Source organism: Sorghum bicolor, chromosome 9 (genome assembly GCF_000003195.3).
Source record: "Sorghum bicolor cultivar BTx623 chromosome 9, Sorghum_bicolor_NCBIv3, whole genome shotgun sequence".
In the NCBI taxonomy this organism is placed as follows: Eukaryota; Viridiplantae; Streptophyta; class Magnoliopsida; order Poales; family Poaceae; genus Sorghum; species Sorghum bicolor.
In genome coordinates this window covers 25,826,290-25,849,719 of record NC_012878.2, presented here as the reverse complement: position 1 = coordinate 25,849,719, position 23,430 = coordinate 25,826,290, and the positions used below count along the sequence as shown (strand labels likewise).

The 23,430-nt window shown below is 48.7% G+C and overlaps 1 protein-coding gene across 1 annotated transcript in view; it reads right to left on the bottom strand.

The window, feature by feature from the left end:
• The window catches only part of LOC8061273, a 33,909-nt gene continuing 14,501 nt past the window's right edge, over window positions 4,023-23,430 (bottom strand). The window contains exons 3-7 of the mRNA XM_002439506.2: window positions 9,683-9,792; window positions 9,341-9,500; window positions 9,172-9,264; window positions 8,320-8,451; window positions 4,023-4,748 (exon numbers count right to left, since the gene is read on the bottom strand). Coding sequence (XP_002439551.2) covers window positions 4,731-4,748; window positions 8,320-8,451; window positions 9,172-9,264; window positions 9,341-9,500; window positions 9,683-9,792 — 513 coding nt within the window. The 3' untranslated portion in view covers window positions 4,023-4,730. The remainder of the gene's footprint in view (window positions 4,749-8,319; window positions 8,452-9,171; window positions 9,265-9,340; window positions 9,501-9,682; window positions 9,793-23,430) is intronic.

The following is a 23,430-nucleotide window of genomic DNA, read 5'->3' as shown; positions in this document are numbered from 1 at the left end:
AGAAAGTAGCCGTTGCCTCTGACAGTGACAGGGCACCGGACTCTCGCTTTTGAAATACCGGACGCGTCCGGTGTGCACCGGACCCAAACTCAGGGAGCGTCGCAAACTTGAGCCAACACCGGTCGCCAGACCGAACGCACACACCGGACGCGCCCGGTGTGCACCGGACCCAAACTCAGGGAGCTTCGCACGAAGAACTTGCACCGGACGCTAACTCGGACGCGTCCCGTGTCACACCGGACGCGTCCGGTGTGCACCTGACGCAAACTCAGAGAGTTTTCACCGAGAAGTGATCTCACTGGACAAAACACACCGGACTCTAGGTGGTTACTGTTCCTGAGTCCGGTGCCTCAACTCGGACGCGTTTGACCTCATACCGAACGCGTCCGGCCTGAACGTGCTACACGAAAAGATCCTCAACTTCTTCCCTTGCTTCCATGTGCCAACACCAAAGTGTCTCCACACTTGTGCACGTGTGTTAGCATATTTCAAAACATTTTTCAAGGGTTACTTAGTTAGCTCACTAGGTCCTAATGCACATGCAAGGAATCCAAACACCTAGTGGCACTTAGACAACCGTTTTCACAAAGAGATTACCCCTCTTAATAGTACGGCTATCTATCCTAAATGTGATCACACCCTCTATGGTGTCTTGATCACCAAAACCAAAACCCTAAGCAATACCTTTGCCTTGATCTCCATAGGGTTTTGTTTTTCTCTTTCTTCTTTTCAAAGTTGAGCACTTGATCATCTCGTGGTCATCACCATGATCATCACTTGCTCCATCACTTGGCATGTACCAACCTCATTAAGTCTACACACACTTAGCATAGAGGTTAGTATTAGGGTTTGATCAATTATCCAAAACCAAACTAGGGCTTTCATCCTCACTTCAAAGCCTCTGACTTACCCATCACACTTGCAACCGATCCTTCGAGCCAAGCCTCATCTTGATCTTCTCTACCTTGGTCACATGACTCCATGTCATGTCTCATGTGCAATGAACTCCTTCATCATCACATGTGTGAGCCTTGCAACGTATCAAGCCATTTCACCTCCATGGCATAAGTTACTCACACATATGTACCTGGTGCACTAATCACTTGTGCATCTCACATAAACATATATTAGTCCACCTAAGGTTGTCACTCAATTACCAAAACCAAACAAGGACTTTTCATCTAGGTCATGGATCCGATGGTGAAGGTCTAGCCTGGCTTTGGGAAGGACCATGGAGCTTGGGTGAAAGGTCCTAATGTGGCTAGAGCAGGGTGAATAGCCTACTTAAAAATTCTACAAAGCACTAGAGCAAAGCATTAATAAAATAAAAGGCACAAAAAACTAAGAAGCCTGTGACGATGAAGGTGGAAATAGAATAGAAAAACAAGAGTATTATAGTCATTTTGTACTTTTGGCCTATCCAAATGAGCTGCTTTGCCAAACGGAATATGAAAATGCCTCCAGTTCCATTGAAAGAGTTGTTCATAGAACCAAAGCTGAAAGAAATGGCTTTACTGCTAAAATGGAACCGTGCCAAATAGGGACTTAATCAGAAACTCCATGTTGTCAACCTCGTCCACCAGCAATGTTTGTGGGAGCTATGGTGATGGCACGAGCAGGATGTTCTCTGGCTGCAGCAAGAGCTCCCCAGGTGACCTCCTCTCAACCTTGACTGCAGAGGCGTCTCTCAATGCACGGCATGCCTTGCCACCACATGGTCTTAGTCCTTAATATCACCAGCGGCTGAGCAAGTGAGTGCAAGAGAGGGATGGTAGCTATGATTGGGACGACACTGACATAGGGTTCGCCATGTCCTCTGTTGGAGGCGGAGACGCAAATTGCATCTTGCGAGCGAGCAAGCTCGAATTTTTTTTTATTTTTATCCTAAATTTGAAACAAAATACAAATTTGACCCTGTTTGAAAAGTATTTACAAATCTAGGCCGTTTGGCCCCGCCCTCATACATGGCGGGGCAAATACACAGAACCCCGCCATGCATGGCGGCGGGGTGCATTGGTGACGTGGCGCCTGACTAGCGGGGCACGCTGACGTGTACCCCGCCATGACCGATGGCGGGTTTGGGCACCCCGCCGTGGATCATGGCGGGGCACGCCAAGACCCACCAAAAGCTGCCGCTCCCGCTCTCTCTCCCTCTGTCCTACCCCGTCCGCTCCCGCACCCGCACTTGTTTAGTTCTAAAAAATTTTTGGCTATAGCACTTTCGTTCGTATTTGACAAATATTGTCCAATCCTGAACTAACTAGGGTCAAAAGATTCGTCTCGTCAATTTCGACCAAACTATACAATTAGTTTTTATTTTTATCTATATTTAATACTTCATGCATATGTCTAAAGATTCGATGTGACGGAAAATCTAGAAAATTTTGTAAAATTTTTTGGAACTAAACAAGGCTGACAAGACTTGATTGGCTACCCAGCGGTAGTGGTCCGGTCACGAATGAACACGCACGACCGACTCGGGGCTGGTTTAGTTTCAAAAAAATTTGCAAAATTTTTCAGATTTCTCATTACATCAAATCTTTAGACGTTTACATTAAGTATTAAATATAGACGAAAATAAAAAACTAATTATACAGTTTGGTCGGAATTGACGAGACGAATCTTTTAAACCTAGTTAGTTTATAATTGAATAATATTTGTCAAATACAAACGAATACGTTACTATTTATATTTTGCAAAAAATTTTATAACTAAACAAGCCCTCGGCAAAAGTGACCGAACTGACCACTCTAGCAGCAGCTGTCCTCTACGCCCACGTGAACCAGCCTCTGGAAAAGTGTCGCTGCTGCTGCCTGCTGCATGTAACTCTGCTCTCAACAGGCTCTGTCTTGTTTAGTTCCAAAAATTTTTAGAAAATCAACACTGTAGTATTCTCGTTTATATTTAACAAATATTGTCCAATCATGGACTAACTAGGCTTAAAAGATTCGTCTCGTCAATTTCGACCAAACTGTGTAATTAGTTTTTATTTTCGACTATATTTAATACTTTATGCATGCGTTTAAATATTCGATGTGATGGGAAATCTAAAAAATTTGGCAAAATTTTTTGGAAACGGCCAAGCAATGTCCAATCGAAGTAGTGACATGAACTTGCCGCATGTCCAATTGTGCCCCGCCATGATCCACGGCGGGGTGCCCAAACCCGCCATCGGTCATGGCGGGGTACACTCAGCGTGCTCCGCCAGCCAGGTGCCACGTCACCAGTGTACCCCGCCGCCATGCATGGCGGGGTCCTGTGTATTTACCCCGCCATGCATGGAGGCGGGACCAAACGGCCTAGATTTGCAAATACTTTCCAAACAGAGTCAAATTTATATTTTTTTCAAATTTAGGCTAAAAATAAAAAAAAATTCGCAAGCTCCTGGGTACCACGAGCACGCCCACATTGACCGCTCTAGATACGTGGGTTTTCTGGCGCGGGTTAAGTGGTGTGGGCTAACCCAGCAGGCTCACAAGGCAGCCCATGCAACTTGCATCCCTACCCTCATGTCTCCGAATATTAGGACGACCCACCATCCTTGCACCACTCACTTTTTTTGAGAGGATACACCACTCACACTCAAGGTTCAACAATCAACATGCCCTACGACAAAAACATGGTGACTTCAGTAGCTTCCCTCAGGGTTCAACATGCCCCGCGACAAAAACACGGTGACGAAGAACCACATTGCATTGCCAATCAACAAAATGCAAGGGGACAAGGTGCCCCACGTTCATGGACTCACAAGCCACTAAGGCCGATCTCAATAAAAGTTTCAAGTAAGTTTTATTTGCATTAAATAGAATGTCGCATAGACATTTTTTATGACATAACATTGTATTTAAGAAAAGAGAATGAATGGGTTAGTGTGGTTACCAACTCTCTATGAGTCTTGCAAATAAATGCTTTTAAAACTATAAAATAATACTCTCCATTGAGGGTGGATGTTTCATCAAGTTTCATTTCATTTTATATGATATGCTAATCTTGAAAACAACAATATGAACTCAAAACCGGTGTAAGAGAAACCATAAAACGGGTCAGGACATTTTTATGGTCAGGACATTTCTTTGCTTCAGTAATCAATGACCACCAGAGTAGAGCACGACTCTCAATACATTTATAACCACGATATTAGGGCACCGCCAACAGACCAGCGAAGTCGCCGCCTGATGTCACTTCCGACGTGGAGGAAAAAGAAGCATAAAAAACTACTAGAGCTAGCAAGTGTTTCGTCTACCATCTCGCACGTTCCCAAAGTACTTACAGTCTCTGCTCTCCTAGACTATACTCTCGTTTGTCATCAATGCATTTAGCTTTTTTTTTTATGTTCTGATGCCAGATCAGCTGTCCAAAACGCCAACACCACTGCGGACACCGGCGTGGCGGTGGAGGGGTTCGGTGAACTTAAGTACTATAAACCGATCATCTTTAATATATATATGAGTTTGCTATTAGGAGTGGTGAATTAAAGAGCACCCATCTATATTAAAGGTCCATGAACGGATCAATTGATTCAGCATTAGGTTTTGGGCCTCCGGATTGTCCCTAAGAATCTGATGAGAAGGAAATCTGCACTATGCTGATTCTTGTCTTGGTAGCATACTGCATGTTAAGAAAGTAGGAATACCAAAACTGCGTCAGGGGCTTCAATGCCTTGGTCTGTGGTTGATGAATGGGCATTGCAACTCGGACTACAAATGTAAGCATAATCCTTCGGTATACTCTCATTCATCTGGCAAACTCTGCATAAGAAGTCAGGACCATAATAAGATAAAAGTGTCTTCATTTTTTCCCTCAAAAAAAAAAAAATAGTGTCTTGATTTTTTTCATAGACCTTGTCCAACCTAAACAATAGAGCAGGCTCCGTAGGAGAAATAAGCAGAAATATGTTCAGAAAAGAATACATCATGGCTCATAATTAGTAATTTATTTCTATGCTATTAATATTTCAATTCAATCAAATTGTTCAACTGCATTTCATCATAAAGATAGTTTATTCCAACCTATAATCCTATAATTCAAGAGTGCATATGCAACGGATAAGTTCGTGAGACCAAAAAACATATTTGAAAAAGTAGGTGATGCCACATTTTGTCACTTTACTAGTTACACATCAGAGAAAATCCCAATGTGCATAGTTCAGTCGAATACAAATAAGTAGTCACTCAATTCCAAATTATTGGTCATTGTGGCGATCTAGAAACATAATCTTTTTACTATATGTCTAGCCATAGCATATACCTTAAGTGCATAGCAAAAGCTATGTAACTAAAAAACAAAAACAATCTATAATTTAGGATGGATGGAGTATTTAGGTGAAGAGTTCCCATTCAGTGTGATCTACAATGTAACACAAGTTTGCATGGAGCAGGATAAGCCACGTGTATGGAAACTGTTAGATGTACTCCCTACATTCTATATTATAAGATGTTTTGACTTTTCTAGATACTAGATAATACCCGGCGTGTTGCCGCAGGAATTTTATAATACTATTTACAAAAATACTATGATTCATATAAGAAGATCTAAGCTACAAATTCTAGGTTAGCAATCAAATCATATGCCTCACGCAAGTGAAAACTCAATTTAAATATGTAGACTGCATAGCCCATCTGGGCGAGTCACACTATTGGCCACCATCAGCCGGGGCCATATGTCATCTTCCCTACTATATTTTTCTTTCTTTTTTCTTATTTTATACCATGCTTTATCTTCAAGGCCGGAGGCTCTCTGCTCGCTCGTAACGAGCCAAGGACCCGTGCTACCCTTGCTCGGAGTCTTCCTAAACCTTGCGGATGCCCATGTGGGATTGGGTAGGATTCGCGTCGACCCCGTTCGGAGATGCCACCAAGCCTGGTCATCACCTGCACGGGATCGCGGAGTAACGCCACCGCTCTTGGAGTCGCCCACGCCCGTGTGCTTGGAGTCATGGAAGGGAGCTATGTGTCGGCTTGAAGTCGAGGAAGGGGCACCGTTGCCCGCTTGGAGTCGCCCCATGCCTTAACCTTGTCTGCGCGGATTCGTGGAAGGAGCATCGCTGTCTGCTATGCGCCCGTTGAGAAGGTCATCCTCTCATGCCGGTGGCTCAGCCCCCGCGCAGCTCCACCAAATACCAGGTTTCGCCACCCACCTTGCACCACACCGCCTCCACTAGGCTATGCTGCTATAGGCTTGGTCGATCCGTCGCAGCTCCAAGTCAATACCTACCGAGGTGAGCCTTCCTCCACTCCCTGTGCAATTCTTGACCTGACCTACACCTCCATCGCTCGCAGGCTCATCACCAGTCACAAGAGTCGACATTAAATAGCAGGACACAGACGGAGGAAAATGATGTAATTGGGCCATCGTGGCCAGTGGACAGATGAAGGGCCGGAGGAGAACGGGTGGAGGACGAAGGGCAAGCAAAGACGATTCTGTGATGGTGGCTCGTAACTGAAGGGGAACGAGGGGAGTTTTAGTGGAACGGAGGGGAAGCAGGTGGAGGGGATGTGAAGGGGAAGAGAGTGTCGCTCAAAGGAGATTTTGCCGCTGGGATGGATCAAAGAACCGTGGCCCCACAGAGGTGACGTGGCTCTCTGAGGTTTGAGAGAATTCCTGTAGTGGGTCCCCCTATTTAGTTATAGTAGATATAACTTTTGTTATGCACTTGAGTATACACTATGTCTAGATACATAATAAAAGCAATGTATCTAGAAAAGCCAAAAACATGGTAACAGAGCTCTAGTGATAGGATTTGATCCTCACTAGGCTGCCTGAGGGCAAGCAGTAAGCTTTCACTAGCGAGCAACTCCACTTTTTTCCCTCCCCTCTTTTTTTCCCGCCTCCACAGGTCGCACAAGCCCCATTCGAGGCCGCCGCATACACTGGCCATGCACGCCCTGAACGGTAGCCGCATCTGCACTCTGGGCTGTCGGTAGCTCCACAAAAAGAGAGAAGAGAGACAAGGATGGTTGTGCCTTAGTGCCATTCATGTTCCTTGATGCACGGTTATTTTTAGTGGCACCAATTAGGTAGAGTTTGTTTTTCACATGGAGATCCATATGGGTGGGCAGCAGCTATGGGCTTATCTCACTGGTGAGGAGAAAATGTCTGCTATGTCTGATTCTCTACACACCACCCACATATCCCCCCAATGTTGAGGATGCCATCAAGACTATTGGAGGTGGGTTATGACTGTCTATGACACTTGGCTGTGTGAGAAAGCCTGTGCTAAGGCCATCTTGCTTACGAGCATTGCGATTGATCTCTCAATGTCTCTCAAGGGTCTTGCCTCCACGTATCTGCTTCGTAGTAGTTACGAGGTCCGTAACGAGGCTGTGTATCTTATACTGTTGAGTTGCTTCATCAGCTAGACTTCTAGCTTGACCATGGAGGACTTCCATCGTCAGACTGCCTGGACAGCTTTGGAGCTGAGTTCTGTGGCGCCAACACTTGCAATGTTGTGACTGTCACCAGAGTCAAAGAGACTCTCCATCTTCACGAGTTCCTCTCTTGGCTTTGTCCTGAGTTCAATACTCTTCAGTTGCCAAGGCAATGCCTGAGCTATAGGCCGAGGATGGTCTTTGCACTGATGGTCTGAGTCAGGCTCAGCAACATGACAGTAGCCCTCCATTCTAGCTGCTACGACCTCACAAGTGTCTTTGTTGCCGCCTCCCTCACTGCCTCAGCCCTAGCTAGCGGTGGACTTCTCTTCTTTGGGGCTATTGTGGCCAGCTAGGCCATGAGGAGCTGACTTTTCACAAGAAACATGGCCACAAGGGCCACAGCCGATGTTCCTCTCTAAGCTCGAGTGGTTCTTCTTCTCCTCAAACCTCTTGATCAGTGTCTACTACCTAGCAAAAGGTCCTTGTTTTGTCGCCTTACTGCCTTGATCGCCAGTATGGATTATTGCTGCTCGAGGAAGAAAAAAAGGAGAGGGAGAGAAGAGTGTGGGTGAAAGAGGTAGACGAACTCTAAAACGTGCATTTCGATCCAACGGTTAAAGGACAAGGTACTGGGGATGAGATATTGGGAGACTGCAAAAGCATCCCCCAATAATACTGGATATTGTATTGCAGTAGCCCCATTACCACTTTATTGGGGAATCATATGAAAGTACTGCAGGAGATGCTCTTAGGGCATGTTTGGTTTGCACCCTGGCATGGGAGCCGCTTCCAAAGAGGCAGATCCGACCCAATCAAACGCTTCGCGTTGCTGCGTGGGTCAGGCATGCTTTCCAGGGTGGGAAGCGAACAGCCCCTTTTTGTACATGTTTATATCCAGCCCTTCACATAGCAATAGATCTAAATTGCATTTCTAACAGAAACTACTTACCAGACCAAGAGCCTCTGCAGCTGTTTTTAAGTTACCAGCAGTACAAATGCTCCTGTATAGATATAGAAGGTGAACCCTCTCGGCAACATGCAAATTCTTTTCTAGTCCAGCAGACACCATTTCCATCTCTGCCTGTACGAAACAATAAAATGTGATTATGCTTGTAAGGATAATAATGCAGTAACAAAACCAAACAGTGTATACAGGACGTTGGATTTCTTCAGGCAAATAATCATCTTTAAATATATGCTCTCAGCTATGTACCAGGAAACTATTTAACAGAGGCATGACAAAAATATCAATCAAACTGGTACAAAAAATCTAAGCTTTATATGAGGCATCATCTGCTGCTCCAGGCCTCTAGGTCTAAAGATGCTACATCCTAACTCAGGCGCACAGGACATAACCAACTTACTTGGACTTGCTTCCTAGCTTTAATAAGCGTTTAAATAACTAAGAATTAATATTGTTTAGTTGTACTCCTACACAGGTCCAGATGCACAATTTTGAACTCACACAGTTCAAGACACACAGTACACAAAGGGGTGAAAATAGAATGAATGCAAAACAAATGTAAGGCCTTGTTTAGTTCCCACCAAAAACTTTTTGCCCCATCACATCGAATATTTGGACACATGCATGGAGCATTAAATATAGATAAAAAAATAACTAATTGCATGGTTTACATTTATTTTGCGAGACGAATCTTTTAAGCCTAATTAGTCCAAAATTGGATAGTAATTGCTATAGATACAAATGTGCTATAGTACCCCCCAAAACTTTTCTTTTCGTGAACTAAACAAGGCCCAATACCAAAATACAAGCTTTCATGCTTAAAACGAAATGACATACAGAATTGTCCTCTGGAGGAAATATGTAATGAATTCTACAAAGCTTCACAAGTTCATCCAGTGCTTCTGGCCGTTTTCCTTGAATCTCTAGAGCCTAGGGACGAAAAAAAGATGGAATCAACATTGCAAGAACATGGAATCTCTGCAGCTATGTATAGGTAAATCCATACCCAGCATTGCAAGAAGCATGTCCGTGTACGAGTAGCAATTGATGCACATACAAGAGTGGCAGCACGAAACTTGTCTAATCCAATATTGCTAGCAAGACCAGCAAGAAACTCCCTTGGATCCTCACCATTAAGTTTTGCTGCACCCATGTCTTTTGCTGCTCTTTATTAAGCACAAAATATCAACGAGTTCAGATCAAGCATGGTGGATGGCAATAATAAAATAAGAACAGTATGTACAAAGGAATAAATCAGAAAAAATGTCTGGCACCAGAAATTTACAAATAGCTGATGAACGGAGTAACTGAAGCCAAAACAAATTCTTTGAAAAAAAGCAATAAATACCTGCTGCAATCATCTATAACAAAGTTCACTGCTGCTCTGTAGAAAGAATCACGAGCATTTTCAGTATCAAAGCAGACCTTTACCCCCGATATTTTGCATAATTGCCTAAGCTGCATATCAAAGCATGATTACACAATGCTGACAAGCATATGGAACAAATTGCAGCATAAATCCAAAATAAATTCAGGTATACCAAAGATTGTGAAACTTATATGTTTAATTTATTTACCCAAATAAATCATACGTCTGTTCAGAACCATGGCTAAGCATAACATTACCATCTGCAATTGTTAGGTTCATTGTGTAATAAAAGGAACAAACAACAACTTCTAAAGCTTGTACCACTGCACTTAATGAAGATGGATGTGTCATTGACAAGTTTATGGTCATATAAGAGGGAACAAAGTAACTTCATGTTCGCAGCTAATGCTACTTGCTTGTTAGCTTCTTCCCCCAGAAGTGTTCGCCTCAACGTGCAGATGGAGATTGGAGAAAGATGAAACTGACACCACTACGATAGTGATACACCACGGAAAGGCGGGCAAGAAGCTCACCAAAACTCAAAACACATTTCTCCCCAGTCCCAATCATTTTGCATCTCTGCATCCACTCGCCTTTACCAACTGCTGTGGGCATTAAGAGATGGACCATGACCTTTGGACTTCATTATCAATCATAGACAGGCGGGCAAGCAGCTTCATCAAATATCACATCCGTTTCTCCTTCACCATGGAAAGGTTTTCACCTGCTGGCTGCCACAGCACCACCTGATTGGATGGTCTCATGGTCATCACTCATCAAACTTTATAGTGGTTCTAACCTCCCAAGACAACACCAATGGTCATCATTGCCTGCACACCAATCATGTCTTCTCATCATTTTTTTCCTCAGAATTGTTCCTCACGTGCTTTGATCACATTCACATCAATATCGTGAAATACATGGCCTCCTCTTCAAGACGTCCTCGCAACCACTGTTGAGAAGAGCATCAGAGAGATGCCAAGCCGTCAACAAGTGTATATGATGGTCTGCAGTTTCAAGGTCATATTGGGCTACTTCAGAAGATCAGACATTCAGAGGTTTCCTGCCATTACCATCTATGGTTTTTCTGACTTTAGAACTGCCACATCACCAGTTCTTACTTTGCAGGTCCTTAAATATTTCTGAATTCTGATACATTCATTTACTAACTGCTGAGTTCATTTACCTTCTCAAGCACAACTACACTTTAATACTTATCTACTACATCCAAAATATGCATACATGTACTTATTTCCCAGTTTAGTGGTAGTTAATGAAGTTCCTAATATCATTGAAAATATGATTCGAAAGACATGGTTTAGGATTTGACACTGTGATCAAGCAACAAGACTGATTGAGTTTCCAGGTCTTCTTTTTTGTTTTTCCTCTACTTCAGTGCCATCCTCACAACCATACAAATATAAATTCAGATAGCATACAGAACAACTATTCCAGAATGCTATTTTATTTTTGGTGTTTTAACCATTGTGGCTACATTCTACAACTGCACAGATCCAATTTCACACCAGACAAACATTATAAGCAAATGAAAGGCACTGATGAACTCGCAGCAAATGGTGCATGGAAGGCTCTGTCAAAATAGTATATTCCCTTCCATGACTTCACTATTTCTCACTAAATCCTCCTGAAGTCCCACAGCAACGCTTGGTGTATCATCTAATCATTAAAATAATATATTTCCTTCCACGATTTTACTATTTCACACTACATTATAAAAATAATATATATTTCCTTTCATAACATTACTATTTCTGACAAAATCAATCTTCTTAAATCCCACAGCAATGCGTGAGGTATAATCTATCTAGTTACTAAACTAGAGAAAGCAAACAGCTATGCTATCAGCAGACTACATGCTCAGGACAAGCATCGATGCCGCCAATTGTCTGTCGGCAATGACGCTATTGGGCATGCTGATGACCACATGGTGACCCTCTTCCACGAGTTTGACAATCTCTTCAATGAACCACATGGGCCTACTACCTCATCACCATTTTTGTTCCCGCATTCGTGGACACAAATCGAATGGCAGTGTGCTGAGATGTTGGCTCTACACGTGATCTGGCCAAGCTCATCTCCGTTCTCCTTACTGACTCTTCACGTCAGGAAGCAGGACGGTGCCAAGTGATTCTGTGTGGACTACCGCATGCTCAACATAAAGGCAATCAAAGACAAGTTCTACATTCTAGTGTGGAGTGTGGACTACCGCATGCTCAACATAAAGACAATCAAAGACAAGTTCTACATTCTAGTGTGGAGGAACTCCTAACAAGCTGGAGGTGTGAAGTTCTTCACCAAACTCAAGATGTGTTTCCACTATCACCTAGTGCTCATGCACCCAGACAGCATAGAGAAGACTATGTTCCACACCTACTAGGGCCTCTTAGTACATGGTCATGTCATTCATCCCGACAAATGCACCCACGACATTCCAAGCATTGATGAATGACATCCTTCTCCATTCTTCCGCCGGTTTGTGCTTGTATTTTTCAATGATATATCCTTATATTTAGTCCATCGTGGTCAAAGCATATCCTCTAGGTACATATCGTGTGGTAGAGGACCACCTATTGTTCTTGAAGTGCTCCTAGTGCAATTTCGGCATGACCTCGATCACCTACTTAGGTCAAGTGATCTTTGAGCACAGTGTCACCATGGGTGAGTGAAAGGATCTATATGGCTAGAGGGGGGTGGATAGCTTATAAAAATTCTCTACAAAATCACAAGTTCAATAGAGCAAGATGGTTAGAACAAAAAGTTTGACCCTAATGGCAACTATTTGCTCTAGCACTACTTCACCCAATGCAAGCCCCTAATTAATATTAGTAGCTTGGTCTCTAGATTATGTCACACAATCACACAAGCTATCAAACTATTAAGACTAGCAAGAGCTACTAAATATGAGGAAGTAACAAGATAAGAATAACTCTAGGCTACCCCAGTTATCAAGACAAAACAAGCAATTACTCACAAGAACAAGTATGAAAGATATGAACAAGTGAGTAGATAGCAAACCACACAGGGCAAGTGAACACAAGATGTATTCCCAAGGTTCGGTTGCTTCTGTTAGAGTTATTAGTCCTATTTATTATTGCCAATTCCCTAGGCTAGACTGCCCCCTTGAGGCGCCACCTCCAGGCTGGCCAGGCCCTTTGGGCTCTCTTGGTTTCCCTATATATGTAACACCTCTGTTGTAATCATTCTATTAAGTTAATCAATCTCAGCCTTTGGCTTCTATCATGGTATCCGACGCTCTCTCCTGAGCCGTACCGCCCACCCCCGCTTCCGGTTTCCCAGGCGCACGCACCCTCTCGGCCGCTGCGCGCGACTCGGTCGTTGCGCGCGCTGCTCCTCTCCGCCCCTACGTCCGCCCGCCTCGTGCCGCGCCCTCTTCACCATCGAAGCCGCGCCGCACGCGCCGAGTCGCGTCTGCTCCCTCGTCGAGCCGCACCGTGCCGCGCGCCTCGTGTCACGCCCGGATCCGCCGCGCCCTTCATCCCTCGCCCTCGCGCCCATGGCCACCTCGACCTCGGGCGCCTCCGTCGCGGCTGCTGCGATCAAGCTTCGTGATGAAGCCATCGCCGCCGCCCAAAAACTGGAGGAGGAGGCCGCCTCCCTGCAGTCCACCAACACCGAGCGCAAGCAACAACTTCAGACGGAGACCGACCTCCTCAAGTCCGCTGCTGCCGCTCAGGATCGCGTTCGTGCCGCCGCTGACGCCCTCGAGAAGGAACGCGCGTAGGCCAACGCCCTGGAACAGCAGACCACTGCGCTCCGAGATCGTCTCCGCTCGGACTCCTTCCGCGACGACGTCTCCCAGGACGGCAACAACTCCATCTTCTCCGACGCCGCAGCCATTGCTCACTTGCACAACCAGGCTGCTGCTATCCAGAACATCCGGCACTTGATTCCGATAGTTCTGGACCTCCAGTCCTCCAACTACTCCAAGTGGCGCGGCTACGTCCTCCTCGTCCTCGGCCGCTTCATGTTGAAGGACCACGTCCTCAATGACGCCTCCCGCCTTCACGACCCGGCACAGTCCCGCATGGACTGCGTGGTCGTCACTTGGATCTTCAACACCATCTCCACCGATCTCCTAGACATCATCCACGAGCGTGACGGCATCTCCGCTCGGGCTGCGTGGCTTGGCCTTGAACAGCAGTTCCTGAACAACCGCGAGTCCCGCGCCATGCTCCTCGACGCCGAGTTCCGCACCCTCTCCCAGGGTGCCCTCTCTGTCGATGAGTTCTGCCGCAAGATGAAGGGTATGGCAGATGCCCTTGCTGATCTTGGCGAGCCCGTCTAGGACTGCACTCTTGTGTTGAACGTCCTTCGCGGCCTCAACGAACGGTTCCAGTTCATGTCGCAGCTCATCACTCGACAGAAACAGTTTCCGTCCTTCGTCGATGTCCGTGCTGACCTGCGCCTGGCTGAGCTCAACATGGCACCTCCTTCGGCACCTCCTTTAGCTCTTGTCGCCTCTACGCCCCCCAGGACACCCACCCCTACAGCTGCATCCTCACGACCTCCACCGACTGTGGGGGGGACTCCGGCTGGTGGCAACAACGGTCGTGGCCGGCGTCGCCGTGGTGGTCGCGGCCAAGGCAGCTCGGCTGGCAGCCCGCAGCCCACCGGCGGCCCTCCTGGAGGCCCTCAGTGGCCTTCCTTCCTCAACCCGTGGACCGGGTCCATTCATATGTGGCCTGTATCCTCCTCCGGCAGGTCTCACGGTCCACCACCGCACCCTGGTCAGCCACCACAGCAGGCTATGATGGCTGGTCCTGCTGCTCCCGGCACATATTATCCTCCGGCACCGGCTGCCTTCTACCAGCCACCCGCCCCGGTGTTCCTGTCTGCATGGTCTCCATGGAATCCTCAGGCGCTCGCCAATGCGTTCAACACCGTCTCCCTCACTCCACCGCCAAGCACCTCGGACTGGGTCGTCGATTCGGGAGCTTCCTCCCACATCGCTTCTAACTCCGGTATGGTCACTTTGTCGCTATCCTCCTCCTTCCCCTCCTCCATTGTTGTCGGCAATGGAGCCACTTTACCGGTCGTGGGTACTGGCTACTCCACCCTCCCTAGCCCCTTTCACCTTAATAATGTTCTTGTTGCCCCTTCTCTCTGTTAGACAGTTTACCACTGATAATCTAGTTTCTATTGAATTTGACCCTCTTGGTATTTCTGTGAAGGATCTCCGTACCAAGAACGTCCTCCTTCGATGTAACAGCACAGGGCCCCTGTACACCCTGCAGCTTCCATCATCATCCTCCGGCTCCTGCGCTCTTGTGGCCACTCCATCTCCGACCACTTGGCATCGTCGCCTTGGCCACCCCGGCAAAGCTGCTCTTCAGCGCCTTGCTCAAATCTCTTCTATCATTTGCAGCAAATCTGATGATGAATCTATCTGCCATGCGTGTCAGCTTGGGCGCCATGTTCTCTTGCCCTTCACTAGTTCCGTATCCAGAGCAATCAAAAATTTTGACTTAATTCATTGTGATTTGTGGACATCACCTGTCATCAGTGTATCTGGATTTAAATATTATTTAGTCATTATTTGTAGAAAGGTATTGTAGGGCAAATACACCGCACACCCAAAGGGGGGGGTGGCCTCTCATTATATAGCCTGGACGGCTTGGGTTACAAGTCGTGTACAACACGTACTCTATGAGTTAGCTATACATATCTAATATATATCTATGTATATCTCTAATACCCGCCCTTAGTCATAGCGGGAGAATCTCGGACGCAAAGACTAGACCTAAAATCAGTAAACAACTGTACAGGCAAGCCTTTGGTCATGATGTCCGCAAACTGATGCGACGAGGGAACATGGAGCACTCGGACCTGACCCAGAGCGACCTTGTCACGGACAAAATGGATGTCAATCTCAATATGCTTCGTGCGCCGATGATGAACAGGATTCCCAGTCATGTATACTGCACTGACATTGTCACAGTAAACAATCGTCGCCGAAGGTAGCGGAGTGTGTAGCTCCTGGAGTAACTGACGAAGCCAACATGTTTCTGCAACAGCGTGTGCTACAGCCCTGTATTCTGCCTCAGCGCTGGAGCGAGAGACGGTGGTCTGCCGCTTAGAGGACCAAGACACCAAGTTATCACCAAGATAGACACAGTATCCAGAAGTCAAACGGCGAGAATCCGGACAACCAGCCCAGTCAGCATCCGAATAAGCAGTGAGACTATCAATCGGTCCAGCACTGATAGAAAGACCAGCAGACTGTGTCCCCTTGACATAACGAAGAATCCTCTTGAGGAATGCAAGATGAGGTTCCCGTGGATCATGCATAAATAGACAGACTTGCTGAACAGCATATGCAAGATCAGGACGAGTCAGTGTCAAGTACTGGAGAGCACCAGCAAGGCTACGATATTGTGTCGGATCAGCAACAGGAGAGCCGTCTGTGGCAGAAAGCTTCATACGGGCATCAACAGGAGTAGCTGTGGGATGGCATTCAGACATTCCAGCACGCTGCAGAAGATCAGCTGCATACTGTCTTTGAGACAGAAAAAGACCGCTGGCAGATCTAGTAACAGAAATCCCAAGAAAATGATGAAGTTCGCCTAAATCCGTCATAGCAAACTCAGAATGAAGTCGCTCCAGGATACGACGAAGAAGAGCTGGCGATGAGGCAGTCAGAACGATGTCATCAACATACAGTAACAAGTAAGCAGTGTTGGAGCAATCTTTGTACACAAACAGCGATGAATCAGATACTGAAGTGTCAAAACCCAGAGTCCGAATGAAGGATGCAAAGCGCTGATGCCAGGCTCGAGGTGCTTGCTTGAGGCCATATAGAGATTTCTGAAGGAGACAAACATGATCTGGGGCAGTAGGATCAACAAAACCAGGGGGCTGCTGACAGTAAACAGTTTCATTGAGATGACCACGAAGAAACGCGTTCTCAACATCCAGTTGATGAATAGGCCAAGAACGAGAAGCTGAGAACAACCCGAATCGTGGCAAGTTTCACAACTGGACTGAAAGTTTCGTCGTAGTCAATGCCATATCTCTGAGAAAAACCACGGACAACCCAACGAGCTTTGTGTCGAGCAAGAGATCCATCTGAGTGGTGCTTATGCTTGAAAATCCACTTGCCTGGGACGATGTTGGCACCGGGTGGTCGAGGAACTAGACGCCAAGTGCCATTATCAATCAGAGCTGTGTATTCGTCAACCATCGCTGCACGCCAGTTCGGATCAGCAAGAGCACTGCGATAATTTGCAGGAAGTGGTGAAGCGATCGTGGCCGAGAAACCCAAGCGCTGAACTGGCGGAGGAAGAGTCTCAGTCTGCTGGCGAGTGACTGGGCGCGAGATGACATCTTCTGGAGGCGAGACTGGTGCAGAAACCTCAGCAGAGGAAGACCTGGTCGGCTCCGGAGCTGCATCCGAAGCAGTGGAGGGCAATGGAGCAGGAAGACGCCGGCTGTAAACCTGCGTGATCGGCGGTCGAGCGCCGAGAACTCCAGCTGGTCCTCCAGCTGGGCGCAGTAGAGGTCCGGCAGCAGCAGGGGGCTGTCGCTGAGCAGCAGCAGCCGTGGAAGCACCGGGGGTCTGGAGCACTGGACCGAGCCAAAGAATAGCCGGATCCTGCTCCAGACTGTCATCGTGCACAACACGTGGAGAAGAATGGCTGGCGGGCACCAGGGGTGTTGGTGGAGGCGCCGGTAGTCGATCCTGCAACAGAAAATCAAGCGACTCCGTAGGCGGTTTTGCAGCCGCAAACGGAAAGTAAGACTCATTAAAGACTACATGCCGAGAAACGATCACTTTGCGAGTGGAGAGATCGAGGCATCGGTAACCCTTCTGGGAAGAGGGATAGCCGATGAAGACACATGCAGAGGAGCGAGGGGCGAGCTTATGAGGTGTCGTGGCACTGAGATTGGGGTAGCAAAGAGAGCCAAAAACTCGAAGAGAGGAGAAATCTGGCATCTTGTGAAAAAGTAAATGATGAGGAATATCATTAAGGATGGAGGAGGATGGGCGCCGGTTTAGCAGATAAACTGCAGTGGCCAGAGCCTCAGCCCAATACTGTGGTGGCATAGCAGCGTGCAGCAACAGGGTGCGAGCAATATTGTTAAGAGTGCGCAACATCCGTTCAGCTTTGCCGTTTTGGGCTGACGTGTAGGGGCAAGAGGTTCGAAGTAGGATACCGCGACTACTAAGGAAGGTAGAGGTGGTGTTATTAATGGACTCTGTGCCGTTATCTGCCTGAAAGCACTTGACTGACAAATTGAACTGGGTGTGAGCATAGGAAACAAAATTGACAAGCTGAGTATGCACGTCTGATTTATGCCGAAGAGGAAACGACCAGCAATAATGACTATAATCATCCACAAGCACAAGATAGTATTTGAAACCAGACACACTAAGAACTGGAGAAGTCCACACATCGCAGTGAACAAGAGCAAAGGGAACAGACGAACGGGAGGAAGAACTAGTAAACGGCAACCGAGCATGTTTACCAAGTTGACAGGCATGGCAAACAGCACGATCTAAGTTATTACATGAAATAGCTGAAATCTTATTGAGACGAGCTAGGGCAGCAGGTGCAGGATGACCGAGACGGGAGTGCCACAAGGATGATGGAACAGCAACATGACAGGTGGCAGCTGGTGGACTGGACGATGAAAGGGTGTAGAGGTCCCCTCCATTATTGCAGCGTAGAATCACGTTCCCGGTCTGGAGATCCTTAACACAAAAACCATAGGCGTCAAACTCAATAGAACAGTTATTGTCACGAGTAAATTGACGAACTAAAAGGAGATTGCGAACAAGATGTGGAGCAACAAGAACATTATTGAGTTTGAAGAGATGATCAGCTATAGGAATAATGGAAGTGCCACGACTGGAGACTGGAATAGATGCCCCATTGCCGACTGTTATGAAGGACTGCGAATGAGGGAGACGGGAAAGAAGTATACCGACGCTGGCGGCCATGTGAGAGGTCGCGCCAGTGTCGAGTACCCAGGGACTTGGTCCTGCGCCGCCTTGGAGTGCCATCTGGTTCAGCGAAGCGATGAGGGCACCCTGATCCCAACTGCCTGTCATGGAAGGCGGGGCGAACGCCGTGTGTGCCTGCGGCAGAGGCGCAAGGGGAGGACGCCACTGTGGCTGATGTTGCCACTGCGGCTGCTGCGGGGGCATACTAGCCCATGGGTTCATGCAGAACCAAGGACCGGCTGGAGGGACGCCGGGACGCCCGCCTGACGAAGTCTGAGATGGGGCGGACTGCTGCTGGAAGCGGCCACCGCCGCCGTTACCCTTGCCTTTGCCCTTGCCCTTACCCTTGCCACCACCACCGTTACTGCCACCACGGTAGGGCTGGGCAGGGGTGGAGCGACAGGAAGAGGATGAACAGGGGCTGGGCACAGGGACGGAAGTGTCAACTGCAGTAAGGGCAGTGTCGGAGGAGACCTTGGCGTCGGAGGCGAGGCGAATTTCCTTGAGCCGGAGGGTATTGTGCGCTGAGGTGAAGGACGGAAGCACCGCCGAGTTGGCGATGATGTCCGCAGAATTTGCGAATCGCGGGTTGAGACCACGAAGCAAATTCAGCACAAGCTGAGGCTCGGAGACGGCTTGGCCAACGTCGCGGAGGGCGTCGGCTGTCTGCTTCATCTTTTGGGCGTAAGCGTCGATGGTGAGATCTCCCTGCACCATGGTGTGGAACTCCTGGCCCAGGACAACCGCGCGGGTGGCCTGGTTTGCCTGGAACAGAGCCGTGATGGCGACGTAGAGGGCGCGTGCCGTCTGATCTGGCTCCATGGCGAGGTCGAGAACGCTATCGTCGACGCAGCCATATATCCAGCTCCGGACGCAGGCGTCGGGTTGCGACCAATTGCGATCAGTGGGCCGGGGTGGGATGGAGCCGTCGATGTGACCTAGCAGGCCAAACTTGCCGCACATGGCAGTGAAGAAGGCGGACCACTTGGTGAAGTTTGGCAGCTTGAGGTCGAGGACGAGCGGGACGTGAGACTTCACGTTGATGGTGGCGTAGGAGAAGATCGCTGGTGCAGGAGCATCCCTCAGGGCCGGCATGGAAGGGGAGCCGGCCATACTGGAGGTGGAGGACGCACTGGAGGAATCAGTGCTCATGGCGACGGATGGTGCGGTGGCGAACAGGTGCAGATTGCAGCCTGAACGGGCAGGGAGGGCGCGACGGGCTAGGTCGGCGGCACCGTGGAGGAGAGGGCAGCGGAAGACAGGAACCCTAACCCTAAACTGTCCCGGACGCAGATACCATGTAGAAAGGTATTGTAGGGCAAATACACCGCACACCCAAAGGGGGGGGTGGCCTCTCATTATATAGCCTGGACGGCTTGGGGTACAAGCCTGACGGCTGGTTACAAGCCTGGACGGCTTGGGTTACAAGTCGTGTACAACACGTACTCTATGAGTTAGCTATACATATCTAATATATATCTATGTATATCTCTAATATTATTGATGATTGCTCACACTTTGTTTGGACATTTCCTCTTCGCCTGAAATCTGACACTTTCCCTGTTCTCTCCAACTTCTTTGCTTTCGTACTCACTCAGTTCGGATGCGTTATCAAGACTGTGCAATGTGATAATGGCCGCGAGTTTGATAACTCTGTGTCTCGTGCTTTCTTCCTTGCTAAAGGTGTTTCTCTCCGCATGTCCTGCCCCTACACCTCACAGCAGAATGGCAAAGCCGAACGTATGATTCGCACCATCAACAACACCACCCGTACTTTGCTGTTCCAAGCTTCCATGCCCTCCTCATATTGGGCCGATGCTCTCGCCACAGCCACCCACCTCATCAATCGCCTCCCCACCAAAACTTTGCACATGAGCACCCCTTTTTTCGCTCTCCATGGCACCCTTCCCTCCTATCATGACCTCCGGACCTTTGGATGCTCCTGCTATCCAAATCTCACCGCCACTGCTCCTCACAAGCTGGCCCCTCGGTCCACCTTGTGCGTCTTCCTCGGCTACCCCCCGGATCACAAGGGTTATCGATGCCTTGATCTCAACACCAATCGGGTCATCATCTCTCGCCACGTTGTCTTCGACGAAACGACGTTTCCTTTTTCCCTACGTCAGCCCTCTCCTCCACCCACTGACCTTGATTTTCTAACTAATGATGATTCCCTGCCAGTCACTCCTCTCTCTGCAGGTATTCCCAGGGCTGCTGGGCCTCCGCCAGGGTACTCCCTGCCTAGGCCACCCCCTGTACAGGCGCCTGCAACCCCTACAGTGCCCGCTGTACAAGCACCTGCAACACCTGCTGTCCCGGCACCTGTGGCGCCCGCTGTTCAGGCCCCTGCGACGCCCTCTGTACCCGCAGCGCCCACTGTACAGATGCCCACGGCGCCCAACATCCAGGTGCCTACAGCGCCCTCCGGACAGGCCTCCACTGCGCCCCCTGTGCAGGCTGTTTCAGCACCCACTGCTCCTCCTGCACCCTCTGTGCAAGGATGTACAGATGCCTGTCCACAGGCCGCCCATCATCCATGTCTACCATCGGCGTCCTCCTACACCATGCTCGACGACCGCACCTCCTGTGGAGGCTCCCACTCCTCGACGATCTACCATCATCCCATCTCCACCGCGCTATGTCAAGCACGGCCCCCAACTTCCAACTGGGGCTGTTCCCATCCCACCCGTAGCCAACTCCCATGGCATGGCTACCCGTGGGAAGATTGGATACCGGCAGCCTCGCTTCGGTCTGCACACCGAGGTCCTCTCCCCGCTGCCATGCACATGTCGTGATGCTCTCGCCAATCCTCACTGGCGCCAAGCCATGGAAGAGGAATTTGCTGCTCTCTCCGACAACCAGACTTGGGACCTTGTTCCTCGCCCTCCCAAGGCCAATGTTGTCACTGGTAAATGGATTTTCAAGCACAAATTTCATGCTGATGGCTCTCTGGAAAGATACAAGGCTCGCTAGGTTCTTCGTGGTTTTACTCAACAACCCGGTGTTGATTATGATGAAACATTCAGCCCTGTTGTCAAGCCTGCTACTGTTCGCACAGTCATTACTTTGGCTCACTCTAGGGACTGGCCGATCCATCAACTTGATGTCAAGAATGCCTTTCTTCATGGTACTCTGTCCGAAACAGTCTACTGCTCACAGCCCGCTGGTTTTGTTGATCCCGCTCTTCCTGAACATGTTTGCAAGCTCAACAAGTCACTCTATGGTTTGAAGCAGGCACCGCGCGCATGGTACAGAGACAGTCTGACATGCTTCCTTTCTACTGACTCTGGGATTCACACAAGCCAAGTCTGACACCTCTCTGTTTATCTACCGGCGCGGTACAGAGACAGTCTACCTGCTGCTCTATGTGGATGACATTGTGCTTACTGCATCTTCTCAGCATATTTTACACCGGGTCATCGCTGCACTCAAACAAGAATTCACCATGAAAGATCTTGGTCCTCTGCACCATTTCCTTGGCGTGGCTGTTCAGCGCAACCAGGACACTCTATTTCTTTCACAACGTCAGTACACCCTGGATATTCTTACTCGCCACGGCATGAGTGACTGCAAGCCATGCTCCACCCCCGTTGACACTTGTGCTAAGGTCTCTGCTGCTGCTGGCCTTGCTGTTGCTGATCCTACAGCATACCGCAGCCTTGCTGGTGCCCTTCAGTACCTGACCTTCACCGGGCCTGACATCGCCTACGCTGTTCAACAAGTCTGCCTGCATATGCATGAGCCCAGGGAAGCTCATCTTGTGGCTGCTAAGTGGATCCTTCACTACCTACAGGGCACTCTTGACTTTGGCCTTGTCATTCCTCGCTCTGCTCCGACTCAACTTGTGGTCTACACCGACGCTGACTGGGCCGGCTGCCCCGACACCCGCCGCTCTACCTCCGGCTACGCTGTTTTCCTCGGTAGCAGCCTCATCTCTTGGTCCTCCAAGCGCCAACCCACGGTTTCGCGCTCAAGTGTCGAGGCCAAATACCGTGTTGTTGCTAACGGCGTGGCTGAAGCCTCCTAGTTGCGGCAACTTCTCCAGGAGCTGCATCACCCACTGGCCTCTGCCGCCCTCGTCTACTGCGACAACGTCAGCGCCGTCTACCTCTCCACCAACCCCGTTCAACATCAGCGCACCAAGCACGTGGAGATCGACCTCCACTACGTTCGGGAACGGGTCGCCCTTGGGGCTGTCCGTGTGCTTCATGTTCCCACCACGTCGCAGTTCACCGATGTCTTCACCAAGGGCCTTCCCTCCTCGGTCTTCATGGATTTTCGTTCCAGCCTGAACGTTCGTCCCAACAACGTTCCGACTGCGGGGGGGTGTTAGAGTTATTAGTCCTATTTATTATTGCCAATTCCCTAGGCTAGACTGGCCCCTTGGGGCGCCACCTCCAGGCTGGCCAGGCCCTTTGGGCTCTCTTGGTTTCCCTATATATGTAACACCTCTGCTGTAATCATTCTATTAAGTTAATCAATCTCAGCCTTTGGCTTCTATCAGCTTCCCAACAACCTAGGTCCTCGTTGTGTTGAGTCCCCACTTGATGGTTCACACGCTAATTGGCCTCACACGCCAAACCCATGACTTGAGTGCCAAAAAGTCACTCAAGTGGTGCACTCCAACTAGCCACGAATCCACTAGAGTTGCTCTTCCCAATCTCCCACGGGGATGAGCACAACAGCCCCTTCCAATCAATCGATCAGAGCCGACAACAATCACCACAACTGCTCAACGATC